Source organism: Anolis sagrei, chromosome 2 (genome assembly GCF_037176765.1).
Source record: "Anolis sagrei isolate rAnoSag1 chromosome 2, rAnoSag1.mat, whole genome shotgun sequence".
Taxonomy (NCBI): Eukaryota; Metazoa; Chordata; class Lepidosauria; order Squamata; family Dactyloidae; genus Anolis; species Anolis sagrei.
The window spans coordinates 193,584,080-193,597,076 of NC_090022.1; the positions used below are offsets into that span (position 1 = coordinate 193,584,080).

Here is a 12,997-nt window from a genome sequence, read left to right on the forward strand (position 1 = left end):
ATGGGAGTTGTAGTTTGGTGATGTGACAGGTCTCTGCGCATGTCTGGGCCCTCACTTTTAACTCAGTGCTATGGGATAATGGAAGTTGTGGTTTAGTGATGGGACAGGTTTCTCTGCGCATGTCTGGGCCCTCCCTTTTAACTCAGTGCTATGCTATGGGATGATGGGAGTTGTAGTTTGGTGATGTGACAGGTCTCTGCGCATGTCTGGGCCCTCACTTTTAACTCAGTGCTATGGAATGATGGGAGTTGTAGTGTGGTGATGTGACATGTCTCTCTGTGCATGTCTGGGCCCTCACTTTTAACTCAGTGCTACGGGATGATGGGAGTTGTAGTTTGGTGATGTGACAGGTCTCTGCGCATGTCTGGGCCCTCTCTTTTAACTCAGTTCTATGGGATGATGGCAGTTGTAGTTTAGTGAGGCACCAACCCCCTTTAGCAGAGGAAGCTCAAGGCTTTGTGGAACTACAACTCCCATGATGCTCTAGCAGTATGCTGTAAAAGGGACACAGAAGAAGAGCCCTCCTCCAAGGGCTGTATTGTGGCTGAGCCGCATCAATGGGCAAAAACATGAATGCATTTCAAGGTCCATTCATTGATCACGTCATTCAATAACAAGGAAGAGGAAATGGTCCTCAGCGGCTCCCATATGGTCTAGCGGTTAGGATTCCTGGTTTTCACCCAGGCGGCCCGGGTTCGACTCCCGGTATGGGAACAGCTTTGAGTTTTGTGACGTCATTCATTGACTGCCCAAAACAAAACAAAACATGAAAGGAAGGAAGGAAGAAAATAAATTTGAAGCCGAAATTCGAGACATTAATTCGATGTAAATAGCATGAAATAAGATGAAGCTTGTGTCCATCATATCTTTTTGTCTGTGACTGCATTTCCGGTTGACAGAGGTGCCATCCAATCACTGGATGAGTGGAGGCGACAGTGGGAAAGAAAACAACATTCCCGTTCTGCAGCTACACTGCAGAATTAATACAGTTTGACACCACTTTAACTGCCATGCCTCATTGCCATGGAATCTTGAGAGTTATAGCTTTAGCATGCCTTTCCTGCCAAAAGGTGGAGCAACAAACTACAACTCCCAGGATTTTAAACCCATGGCATTTCAATAGGTGTCAAACTGCATTAATTCTGCAACGTGGATGCACCTAAAGATGCCAGTGATTAAGTTTACTTTCATGCACTGGAGAACCTGCCCCTCTCCCAATACGTTTTCTTCTAATTGCAGAGAGAATTCATTTTTAAAGGTACAGGAAAAGGCTTTTTAATAGAAAAATCCATGGTTGTTAAATGCAGGTGAAAACTGTAAAATATGCTCACTTTCCCATACCGGGAGTCGAACCCGGGCCGCCTGGGTGAAAACCAGGAATCCTAACCGCTAGACCATATGGGAAAACATGAGTGGAGACTCTCTCTACGTTCTAAGTGCTTTAGGCTAAATGTCAGATGACGGAAGCTAAGCTGGGTCAGCCCTGGTTATTACTTGGATGGGAGACCACCGAGTGATACCAGGTGCTGTAGGAAAGAACTGACTCTTTCTGATGATTCCTTGCCTTAAAAAAACCCCTGTTCGCCACAAATCGATAGGTGAGCACATATTGATACATTTTGATTGAAAATGGGGAAGGTCATACTTTTGCAGATGTATGTTGAATGCAGGAAAATATGTTTTGAGTGCAATGCATGAACGCTTTTCCTAAAATCAACAGGATTTTCCCCCATTCCAGTAAACAACCATTTAGTAGTTATACCAGAAATTTAATTAAAAATATTCTTATTTTTATTTTAAAATTTTATTTTTATTAAAAAAAATAAAAATCAAGTCTTTCCCATACCGGGAGTCGAACCCGGGCCGCCTGGGTGAAAACCAGGAATCCTAACCGCTAGACCATATGGGAAAGGGCTGTAGCGCCTTCTGAGTGATGTGCAGCCCAATCCAAGCTGGAGCTCAGGTTGTTGTTGCCCCCTACAGGAATAGGCAGGAATTGCACTTTTTATATTTTCTTATTATAGAAGCCTTGCTTCAAATCTTTCCTGCTTTTCAAATGTACACTAATATTTCAGACTCGTCAGGCTGGAAACGAAAGGAAGGGGAGAAATCAAAACAAAGAGGACATTGGGATCAAACCAGTTTGGTTGCTAGAGCAGATGAAAGAAGGAGCAGGAATATCCCAAACTAGCCTGCTTCACACAAAAGAGCCATTGAGGGGAGTTGCAGGAAGTGGAGCAATTCTATTTGCAAATCACACATACAACTGAGATTGACCAATCTTTTAAAGTGTCAATCTGCTTCCAAAATTTATCATTTTTCACGCTTTAATTGATTATTTTCCTGGGTCTTTTTAAAAAGCACTGTTTTCCCATACCGGGAGTCGAACCCGGGCCGCCTGGGTGAAAACCAGGAATCCTAACCGCTAGACCATATGGGATAACACTAGCTATGCTTCTTCAACCAAAGCCTATATATAAGAATACAACATACACTGGGTTGCGCTGAGTTTTCTAGGGTCTATGGCTATGTTCCAGAAGCATTCTCTCCTGACGTTTCGTCCACATCTATGGCAGGCATCCTCAGAGGTTGAGGGATCTGTTGGAAACTAGGTAAGTGTGGTTTATATATTTGTGGAATGTCCAGGGTGGGATAACTCCCAACAATGGATTCCCCCAGGCAGCAACCAGCCAGGCTTTGAAGCTGCAAGTCCATTGAATGCTAATCAAGGTGGCCAATGACAACATTCACCCTAGACTGAGGATAGGCAGGTGTTACGTATGTGCCTTCAATCACCTGATGACCCATGAATTTCATGGAGTTTCCTTAGGTAAGGAGTACTCAAGAGATAATTTTGCCAGTTCCCTCCCCAAAATAAAGCCCACAAGACCCAGTATTTTTAGATCTGATCCCAATTAATCATGAGCAAGTTAATGAGGTAAAAATGACAGGTTCCTTTGGTAGAAACAACTGTAGAATCATAGAGTTGGAAGGCATCTGCACAGAGCCCCATGGCCGGGTAGGACTACATATGAGTCATCCCCCTTTCTCTGCACTCATAGAATCATAGAATCAAAGAGTTGGAAGAGACCTCATGGCCCATCCAGTCCAACCCCCTGCCAAGAAGCAGGAAAATTGCATTCAAAGCACCCCGGACTGATGGCCATCCAGCCTCTGTTTAAAAGTCTCCAAAGAAGGAGCCGTCACCATACTCCAGAGCAGAGAGTTCCACTGCTGAACAGCTCTCACAGTCAGGAAGTTCTTCCTCATGTTCAGATGGAATCTCCTTTCTTGTAGTTTGAAGAATGCCTCCAACAGACAAGAGTTCTTTCTCCGCCCCCTGGACATTCCACAAATGCTACTGGGTTTCAATTACAATCATCCACAGCCTGAATAGTGAATAATCTAAAAGTGATGGGAGCTGTCATTCAATAACATATGGGGACCCAAATAAAAATCAAGGAGCACCAACGACTGTATAAAAATATAAATCCCAACAGTCCTTTGAAGACAACGCTAAGGCTGATGGTGCCCTCAATGCAAATGAGTCTCCTGAACTAAGGGATTCAAGGCAACTTATAAGGTTACAAAAGATGGCTCTAGAAACCAGATTACAAAATAGATGAAATAAAATTAGATTGGTTCTCAATCATACATCGACCATGAAAAAGAAATAATGGAGATAGAAAAGCAAACATGCCTTCTATTAAAAGCACAACCTAACATCAAATGCCTGTTTAAATAAAAAGGAGACATATTAGTTGGCTAAAGGAAGGAGGGTATCTTATCCTCTCCGCTTGTGGGAAGGGAATTTCACCATCTGGGGGCAACCACTATAAAGGCCCCATCCCGTTTACTTCACCAGATGGACATGTGAGGATGGAAGGATCATAAGAAAGCATCCATATAGATACCTTAAGTCAGCACTCTGCCCTTCCAAATTTGTCACGACCTCAACATAAAGTTATGGTGCCTCCATTTGGGGTTGTGATCCCTAGTTTAAGAAGCTTGGCTTTAAATAACTATATGACATCTTACATCAAGGGAGATGTTGACAAGCTGGAATGTGCCCAGAGGAGGGTGACTGAAATGATCAAGGGTCTGGAGAACAAGCCCTATGAGGAGTGGCTTAAAGAGCTAGGCATGTTTAGCCTAAAGAAAAGGTGGTTGAGAGAGGACATGATGGCCATGTGAGGGGAAGTCATAGGGAGGAGGGAGCAGGCTTGTTTTCTGCTGTTTTTAGGGCGCAGAACAATGGCTTCAAACTACAGGAAAGGGGATTCTGCCTGAACATTAGGAAGAACTTCCTGACTGTGAGAGTTGTTTAGCAGTGGAACCCTCTGCTCCAAAGTGTGGTGGAGGCTCCTTTTTTGGACACTTTTAAGTTGAGGCTGGATGGCCATCTGTCGGGGGTGCTTTGAAGGCGATTTCCCTGCTTCTTGGCAGGGGGTTGGACTGGATGGTCCACAAGGTGTCTTCCAACTCTAAGATGCTATCTTTGTTGCTTCATATATGACTAGGTTCTTCTGAAAACACCGGCTATCCATTGCATGCTGTGATCTTATTGCCCTTCAAGTATTACTGGGTTGCAACTTCCTTCGTCTTTATCTGTCTTATATAATTGTGAAGATTTATTTGTGAGCATTTATACTAAGGCAAAGTGAAAGCCCAGCTGCTGAATTATGTGGACTCTCCAATTATGTGGACCCACATAATAATATAATAATAATAAACTTTATCTATACCCCGCCACCATCTCCCCTGTGGGGACTCAGAGCGGCTTACATGGGGCCAAGCCCGGACAACATATTACAGCAAGAAAATCAAAACATAAACAACAAATAACATCATCAAAATTACATTTAAAAAACGCAGTCATAAAATAACATTCTAATAAACACAATCACTATAACGGTAACAATGGGCGGGCCACATATACAGGATAAAAACAATTAAAGGACTGAAATGAGATAAAATAGGAGCAGGACATTTACGGGGGACTCATAAAATACATAGAGTTGTGAAGCTAAACATTCCATTTGGGGGGCGCGAGCTCCAGCAGCAAAAACGTTGGGGGGTGCAAAATGTTGTGGTGTGCATCTAATCACCAAAGGCACAGTGGAAGAGCCAGGTTTTAAGGTTCTTTTTAAACATTTCTAGTGAAGGGCTTTCCTGATCTCTCCAGGTAAAGAGTTCCAAAGTCGGGGAGCCACAGAGGAGAAGGCTCTCTCCCTTGTTCCCTCAAGACGGGCTTGTGAGATTGGTAGGGGTGAAAGGAGGACCTCCCCCAAAGATTGATGGGCCCGGGTTGGTACATGGAGGGAGATGCGGTCACGAAGGTAGGCAGGTCCCAAACCGTTTAGGGCTTTGTAGGTGATGACCTGTGCCTTGAATTGGGACCGGAAAATAAATGGCAGCCAGTGTAGCTCCTTAAACATGAGAGTCGAGCGCTCCCTATAACTAGCCCCAGTTACGAATCTGGCTGCCAAGCGTTGGACAAGTTGTAGTTTCTGGACCGTCTTCAAGGGTAGCCCCATGTAGAGTGCATTACAGAAGTCCAGTCTAAGGCATGGACCACGATGGTCAAGTCAGACTTCACGAGGTATGGTCACAGCTGGCGCACGAGTTTTAACTGTGCGAAGGCCCTCCCGGCCACCGCCAGCGCTTGCACATCAAGTGTCAGTGCTGAGTCCAGGAGGACCCCCAAGCTGCGGACCTGTGACTTCAGGGGGAGTGCAACCCCATCCAGCAAAGGTTGCCACCCAATACCCCGTTCAGACAGGCGACTGACCTGGAGGACCTCCGTCTTCTCAGGATTGATCCTCAGCTTGAAATGAACCTCTATAAACAAGGTCATCTATGAAGGTCCTTTATTATTCAGCATAACTTTATATATAAATAAAAATACAAGACATACAGAGCAACTGGGAACTTTGTAGGGAAAACTCCCAACAAATTCCCAAATGTTTATTTTTATGATCTCAGCTGAGAGCTGGTTTCAGCTGCTCACAGCTGCTGCTCTCTCTGGGTACAAGGTCATGTTTTCTTTCTAGCAGTGCATGGTACCGTCTCCGACAGGCCTCTATTTCACTCTGCAAGGAGACAATTTCTGCAGCCAAGTGGATCCCTAGAACAGGAGAGAGGGTGAAAGGGAGTTAAAGTATTCATTTGGGGCTGGATAATGGTTTTATGTAGCTACCAGTCGCCATGTTCCTCACCTTCTTGGAAAGTCCGCTGGGCTTGACGGAGACTTTGGGGCACAAGGATCCCAAACCAGTTCAAGGGGTCTTGATGCCCTGATCCTTCTGCTGGACGGGAGGTGGCTTCCTGGGATTTGTCTGAGCTCTCTGCTTTCTTCGGGCCCTTCCGCTGTCGCAGAACTGCAAACGTTAAAATAATACCTTCAAAACAAGAGGGACTGGAGAACGGAAACATAACCCTTCAAGACTTCTTTTAGTTGCAGTTCCATCCTTGATGGTCTTGATATACAAGGGCAGCCAATACATTTTGAAATAACAGATGGCACCTCTCCTACATACAGTATTCAACCAGGTCATACACCAACCTTAGCACTCAAGGGAGAAAGTATAAGCAGCTCTCCTGTATCCCTAGCAGTAAAAATACAGTGATGCACAAATCTGACTAAGGGCCCTTCCAGACAGGCCCTATATCCCAGGATCTGAGCCCAGGTTTGCTGCTTTAAACTGGATTATATGAGTCCACACTGCCAGATAATCTGAGATAAACAGGAAACCTGGGATCAGATCCTGGGATATACGGCCTGTCTGGAAGGGCCCTCAGACAGCTAACCTTCCATGATATCTAAAACCTTTCTCCTGGAACAGCATCTTCATCTGCCTAATTGAAGCTTCAGCCTTTCATTCATATCAAGATATAGGCCTGAAGTCATGAACTAAGTGAACATATCTTCCCAGAGGTTCTGGGGCAAATTGCTTTGCTCTTTTAAAGACTCGTATCTGGAAGAAAGACTGGTGTTGAATCTAATATTCCTTATAGCCAACTTTTACACGATTGAAAAATCTTCTTGAATTCTTTGTAAACACTGCCAACACCCTAGTCTATTGTTTAAAACAAAGAATTAAAACCCTATGGGTTTGCTATATTTTCATTGATTTCAATTATAAATTACTGGATCGTTGTAGGTTTTTCAGGCTGTATGGCCATGTTCTAGAAGCATTCTCTCCTGACATTTCGCCTGCATCTGTGGCAAGCATCCTCAGAGGTTGTGAGGTGCTTGCCACAGATGCAGGTGAAATGTCAGGAGAGAATGCTTTTAGAACATGGCCATACAGCCTGAAAAACCTACAACAACCCAGTGATTCTGGCCATGAAAGCCTTCGACAATACATAATTACAAATTAGTTTGAGTTTTTTAAAAATACATGTATCACATTTTTAAAAATGTTTTGTTTTAAATAATTGTTCTATTTGGGAGTTTTTTTCTCCTCCTCATGCTATGCACCTGCTAAAAACTCACCTCACTGCCATCAAGGCTCACCTAACAATAAGATCCCACATTCTGATATTGAACACATCATCAAGCTAAGTGTATACAGTTCCCACTCTAAGGAAATTCCCAGAATCTTTCGGTCCTTTACCTTGATCACTTGGGCCAATATCTTCCACGGTTATTTCACTTTCACTCCTTGCTTTGAGAGCATCTTCTTGGATCACATCAAACTCCACTTGATCCTTCTCTTTCTCACTGGATTGAGCAAAGAAAGACCACAATACAAGTCTCAACACACTGCCTGCTAATAATCCATCCTTTGGAGCACAGGTAACACAATTTTTGTTCCTGGGTTATAAATGTCATTTCATAATTGATTCTAGCTTCTTCTTCTTTTTGGTCATGTCAGGAGCGACTTGAGAAACTGCAAGTCGCTTCTGGTGTGAGAGAATTGGCCGTCTGCAAGGACGTTACCCAGGGGACACCTGGATGATTTAATGTTTTTATCATCCTTGTGGGAGGCTTCTCTCATGTCCCCGCATGAGGAACTGGAGCTGATAGAGGGAGCTCATCCGCCTCTTCCCGGATTCGAACCTGCGACCTGTCGGTCTTCAGTCCTGCCGGCACAGGGGTTTAACCCACTGCGCAACCGGGGGCTCCGGTTTTTTGGTTCTAGCATAAAAACATAGAAAAGGTTTATTAAACTGCAAAAACTTTGTTTTTGTGGGATGTCCTGCAGCACATTTTTCTATAGTTTATCTCATAAGCACCTCAATGAATTCAACATAGTTTGCAACAGTACTAAAAATGAAGTTTCTGGAGTATAAACACTACTTTCAATGTAAGAAACACACAGTCAAATGGGAAATAACACTTTCAAATAGATTGCCTATTTATATGAAGTCTTCCAGTTGCTTTGATTTTCTCCCAGAGGGCCCTTCCACACAGCCCTATATCCCAGAATATCAAGGCAGAAAATCCCACAATATCTGCTTTGAACTGGGTTATCTGAGTCCACACGGCCATATATTCCAACTCAAATCAGATAATGCGGGATTTTATTCAGCTATGTGGAAGGGGCCAGAATCATCTTCAGATTGTTGTGTTTAACACCATCTGGTTTAAGTACACAACTCCCATATATTTTGGATTAGAACTCCCACAGCTGGCTGGGGCTGATAGGAGCCACAGTCTAAAACTTCAGGACACAATTAATTCATCTGTTTTGGTTTAGATCTTTACCAAACATATCAGTGAAATAAAGATGAAAATCATGAGAACCTAACAGGCAAGAATCATGGCCTCTCTATTTGAACCTCCTCCAATCTTGTCTTACCAAGTTCTCACTCGAACCAGAGGAGTCATCTCATGCCCGTACTGCAGGGTAGACACAGATTTGTTGCCCATAGCATAGCGAGATTTGGAGAGACAGAACCAACCCTGGAGAGGCAAAAATCAAAAGCTGAGAAAGTTTTTTTTTAAATCCTAGGATACTCTGTCAAAGAATCACAAAGGCAGTTTCAGAGAGCAAGTTGGGTTTCCAAAGAAAGATGTGAGCTCCATAGTTCCTAAAATGGTGGGATCAGAGAAACAGAAGTAATGGACAGAAGGCTATGCCCAGTATAAAGGCTCGTGTATGGCAAAACGATCAATACCACCACACTGCCATCTAAATACAAAGAATACGTATATGGCACCAATATAAATGTTATGAGGGGATATTCTCGCTAATTAACTTTCGCTGCCACCATAAACTGTAAAGCACAGGAACACCCTAGCGGTTCAAAATGTTAAAAAGGGGTTTAGAATCACCAAACACTTTATCTTCTTATGTGCTTCTTTAAAGGAAAACAAGTTGAGGTTGAATGAAAAGAACTATAGCCACAAAGGCACACTGGACTCAGGCTTTTTAAGTTTCAAAATAGATAAGGAAAGTTTATTGAATATAATACAGAAGAAAGTGAATGCTGTTTGATAATCTTAGCTGTTACATAGAGGTTTTGGCTTATGTCTTGCAAGCGTAACGGTTACATGTGAATGGTTCTTTCTTTTGTTACAACACAGAGATTTTCTTCTCTTTAACAACAAGTACCCTTGACAGGATCTGAATCTCTGCCAAGATACAACTGTAGCTTAGCTACCCTCAACTGTGGCCTAGCTAACTACACTCCAGCTATCTCTCCCTGATAGCTGTACCAGTTTGCTACAGCCTCTCTTGCTGGAAAACCTAAGGCAAACTGCCTTCTCTAAACTAATCTCTAAAACACGAACTCCTAAAACTACCTTCCTACTCTAATCTCCAACAACAACAGACTGACTGAAAAAGCCTCTTTCTTTCCCTCCAAACAGTCTAAACTCCGCCCCCCTTTTATAAACCAATCCTGGCTGTTCTAAGGCTGACTCAGGCCTAGGCCACCCCCCCTCTCTGAAATGGTGCTTTCCCTAAACTAAAATGGCTCCTGCTGCCCTCTGCCAGGCCTTCTAAAGCTGCAACTAACTGGCCTGCTTCTCCTAGGCCCTGCCACCCAGGCTGGCAAGGTAAGGGATCTTTACACCCAGCTTCATCGATTAGAGGGGAAACCCCATACATATCTAGAACTACATTTAGTTAGTAGGTAAAGGTAAAGGTTTCCCTTGACATAAGTCTAGTTGTGTCTGACACTGGTTGTGTGTGTGCTCATTTCAATTTCTAAACCGAAGAGCCAGCATTGTCCTTAGACACCTCTAAGGTCATGTGGCCAGCATGATGGCCTAAAATGCCATTACCTTCCTGCTGAAGTGGTACCTATTGATCTATGCATATTTGGATGTTTTCAAACTGCTAGGTTGGCAGAAGCTGGGGCTAACAGTGGGAGCTCACCTCACTCCCAGGATTCGAACCAATTACCTTTTGGTCAGCAGCTCAGCGATTTAACCAGCTGTGCCCCCAGGAGGCCCAAATTTAGTTAGTACCCAGCTCTAAACCCTGAAGCAATGTCTCACCTGTTCTACCAAGCTGTTAAAGGCTTCCCTCTTGTTCTGGAGCATTTCAAGAGCATCAAAAAGCTGGAGGATAACTTGGTCCAACTCCTCACATATTTCTGCTGGTCCCACGTCTTTTGCTGGAGCCATCTGAAATGAAACCTGTATGACCCCGTTTCTTGTATTCATCTTTTGACCTCCCCTTCTTCTCTTGACTCTCCCTCTACACACAGTGTATGACTCTGGTATCTGTGGGACTGATACCCGCAATTTCATTTACCCCCATCTGACATTTTTCTAAGTCCAGACAATTCTGTTTTGATTCTGCTGGAAGCTGACCATAGATTTGTGATGTCCAGAGGGGTGTCCTAAAATGTGACTATGCCAGGAATCCTCAAACCTTTTAAGCCAAGGACCAGTTCACGATCCCTCAGATTGGGTTTTTGTAGGTTTTTCGGGCTATATGGCCATGTTCTAAAAGCATTCTTTCCTCTAGTTTCGCCTGCATCAATGGCAAGCATCCTTAGAGGTTGTGAGGTCTGATCCCTCAGATTGTTAGCGGGGTAGACTATAGTTTGAAAAAAACAAGAACAAATTCCTATGCACACTGCAAATATCTTATTTGTTGTGCAAAAGAGCATCAATATTTAAAATGAAGAACCATTTTGACAAACATAAGCTTACCAGTGGGAAGTGTGGGCCTGCTTTTGGCTGATGAGATAATCAAGTTAATTAGGATTGTTGTTGTTATGTGTCTTCAAGTCATTTCAGACCCAGGAAGGTCCTAAGTCGAAAGTTTAGAATGGGGGCCTGGGAAATTACATTGGAGGGCCACATCTGACCCGTGGGCCTTAGTTTGGGGACCCTGGTGAATGGTGTATACTGGCAGGGTTTGTGGGAGAAGGGATGATGGGAGTTGTAGTTTACCCACATCCTTATTCATTTTCTAATGGGACCATTCACAAAATCAAAAAACAATGACTTTTTTCTAATAAACAGCATTACAAATTACCTAACCCGGGCACCACCAGGTACCTATGCTAGTATTGTGTATAAAATACCCTCTAGGGCAGACATGGGCAAACTTCAGTCCTCTGGATGTTTTGGACTTCAACTCCCAAAATTGTGGGAGTTGAAGTCCAAAACACCCGGAGGACAGAAGTTTGCCCATGCCTGCTCTAGGGTATATCTATAAGGTATCTATGTTGTTGTTTTTGTTGGATCTATGAAATATAAATGATCATGGGTTTTAACCTGGGTCCCATTTTATGTACGTATATGGGAATAGAAGGATTTCAAAACCCAAATAAATCCCCAAAACGTCTGGTCCCAAGCATATCAGCTTGGGAAATCAACCTGGTGCTATACCTTCTCGGAAGGACTGCAGCAGATCTCACACCTGAGGATGCATCTATACTGTAGACTTAACACAGTTCGAGACCACTCTAAGTGTCGTGGCTCAAGGCTAAAGAATCAAGAGAATTGTAGTTTTACAAGGTCTTCTCTGCCAGAGTGCTGGTTCCTCATCAAACTAGAATTCCTAGGACCTCATAGCACTGAGCCATGGCCATTAAAGTGGGATCAAACTGCATTAATTCTGCAGTAGAATCATAGAGTTGGAAGAGACCTCATGGGCCACCCAGTCCAACTCCCTGCCAAGAAGCAGGAATATTGCATTCAAAGCACCCCTGACAGATGGCCATCCAGCCTCTGTTTAAAAGCTTCCAAAGAAGGAGCCTCCACCACACTCCAGGGCAGAGAGTTCCACTGCTGAACAGCTCTCACAGTCGGGAAGTTCTTCCTAATGTTCATATAGAATCACCTTTCTTGTAGTTTGAAGCCAAGGCAGCAGAAAATAAGCTTGCTCCCTCCTCCCTCTGATTTCCTCTCACATATTTATACATGGCTATCATATCTCCTCTCAGCCTTCTCTTCTTCAGGCTAAACATGCCCAGCTCTTTAAGCCGCTCCTCATAGGGCTTGTTCTCCATACCCTTGATCATTTTAGTCATCCTCCTCTGCAGGGCAGTATAAATGAATACTGAGTTTTACTACTTTACCTTCCTCCGCACCTTTCCTGACTCTAAAAAATAAAAAGCTCTGCAGACAAACCTTTATCTCCTTCACCAGATCTGTAAACCAACCACCTCTTTGTACTTCCTGGTCCCCTGACCGTGAAATTTGACTTCTCTTCCGCAAGAGCCAATCAAAACACAGCTATAAGTCGCTCGCCAATCGGCTCAATAAGGGGGTGGAGACTTTCGGGTAACGGACCAATAAGATTCTTTCTATGGACGCCCGGAGGAGGCCATGTTTCTTGAAGGCATACACTCCTGGCATTCCGTTCGTAGTCGCTAGTGATGCCTTGGCAAACGTTTTAGACTAGGGAGGTTGGTTAGAGAATTTTTGACGCACGTCAAAATGACTTTCTGCGAAAGAGATCGAAACGAGAATGGTCGATACGCTTCCATTCCATTATTAAAGAGAAAAACCCTTTTTTATCTCCTCGCGCGAGACTTTGGCCGCCGCCATGTGTGTCACTGGCTTGTTGCGTTCCGCCATCTT

At 43.8% G+C, this 12,997-nt stretch overlaps 1 protein-coding gene and 4 non-coding genes across 6 annotated transcripts; 1 reads left to right on the forward strand and 4 right to left on the reverse strand.

The window, feature by feature from the left end:
* The first annotated feature begins 642 nt into the window (after positions 1-642).
* On the forward strand, positions 643-714 carry TRNAE-UUC (transfer RNA glutamic acid (anticodon UUC)). The gene has a single exon. It is a non-coding gene; the product is annotated as a tRNA-Glu (tRNA).
* Positions 715-1,332: 618 nt separating this feature from the next.
* Positions 1,333-1,404, reverse strand: TRNAE-UUC (transfer RNA glutamic acid (anticodon UUC)). The gene has a single exon. It is a non-coding gene; the product is annotated as a tRNA-Glu (tRNA).
* Positions 1,405-1,837: 433 nt separating this feature from the next.
* Positions 1,838-1,909, reverse strand: TRNAE-UUC (transfer RNA glutamic acid (anticodon UUC)). Its single transcript has one exon. It is a non-coding gene; the product is annotated as a tRNA-Glu (tRNA).
* Positions 1,910-2,368: 459 nt separating this feature from the next.
* TRNAE-UUC (transfer RNA glutamic acid (anticodon UUC)) lies at positions 2,369-2,440 on the reverse strand. Its single transcript has one exon. It is a non-coding gene; the product is annotated as a tRNA-Glu (tRNA).
* A 3,413-nt stretch (positions 2,441-5,853) lies between these two features.
* CCDC115 (coiled-coil domain containing 115) lies at positions 5,854-12,612 on the reverse strand. 2 transcript variants are annotated; one of them, XM_060762758.2, is made up of 6 exons: positions 12,545-12,612; positions 10,454-10,582; positions 8,808-8,911; positions 7,620-7,726; positions 6,219-6,380; positions 5,854-6,127 (listed from the first exon to the last, which is right to left on the reverse strand). In XM_060762758.2, exons 2-6 carry the CDS (start codon positions 10,580-10,582, stop codon positions 5,982-5,984), a joined length of 648 nt encoding a protein of 215 aa, XP_060618741.2. In that variant the 5' UTR covers positions 12,545-12,612; the 3' UTR covers positions 5,854-5,981. The 2 variants fall into 2 exon arrangements, with proteins under 2 accessions (XP_060618741.2, XP_060618742.2); XM_060762759.2 differs by having other exon boundaries at positions 10,454-10,594; positions 12,545-12,611.
* Between the last annotated feature and the right edge of the window lie 385 nt (positions 12,613-12,997).

What these genes read in the sequence shown, in the direction of transcription:
- CCDC115 (XM_060762758.2), bottom strand. Translation starts at nt 10,582, where the DNA reads ATGGCTCCAGCAAAAGACGTGGGACCAGCAGAAATATGTGAGGAGTTG. An exon ending in TTAACAGCTTGGTAGAACAG is followed by an intron (nt 8,912 to 10,453) that starts GTGAGACATTGC and finishes TTGCCTCTCCAG; the next exon opens with GGTTGGTTCTGTCTCTCCAA. An exon ending in CTGGTTCGAGTGAGAACTTG is followed by an intron (nt 7,727 to 8,807) that starts GTAAGACAAGAT and finishes TGCTCAATCCAG; the next exon opens with TGAGAAAGAGAAGGATCAAG.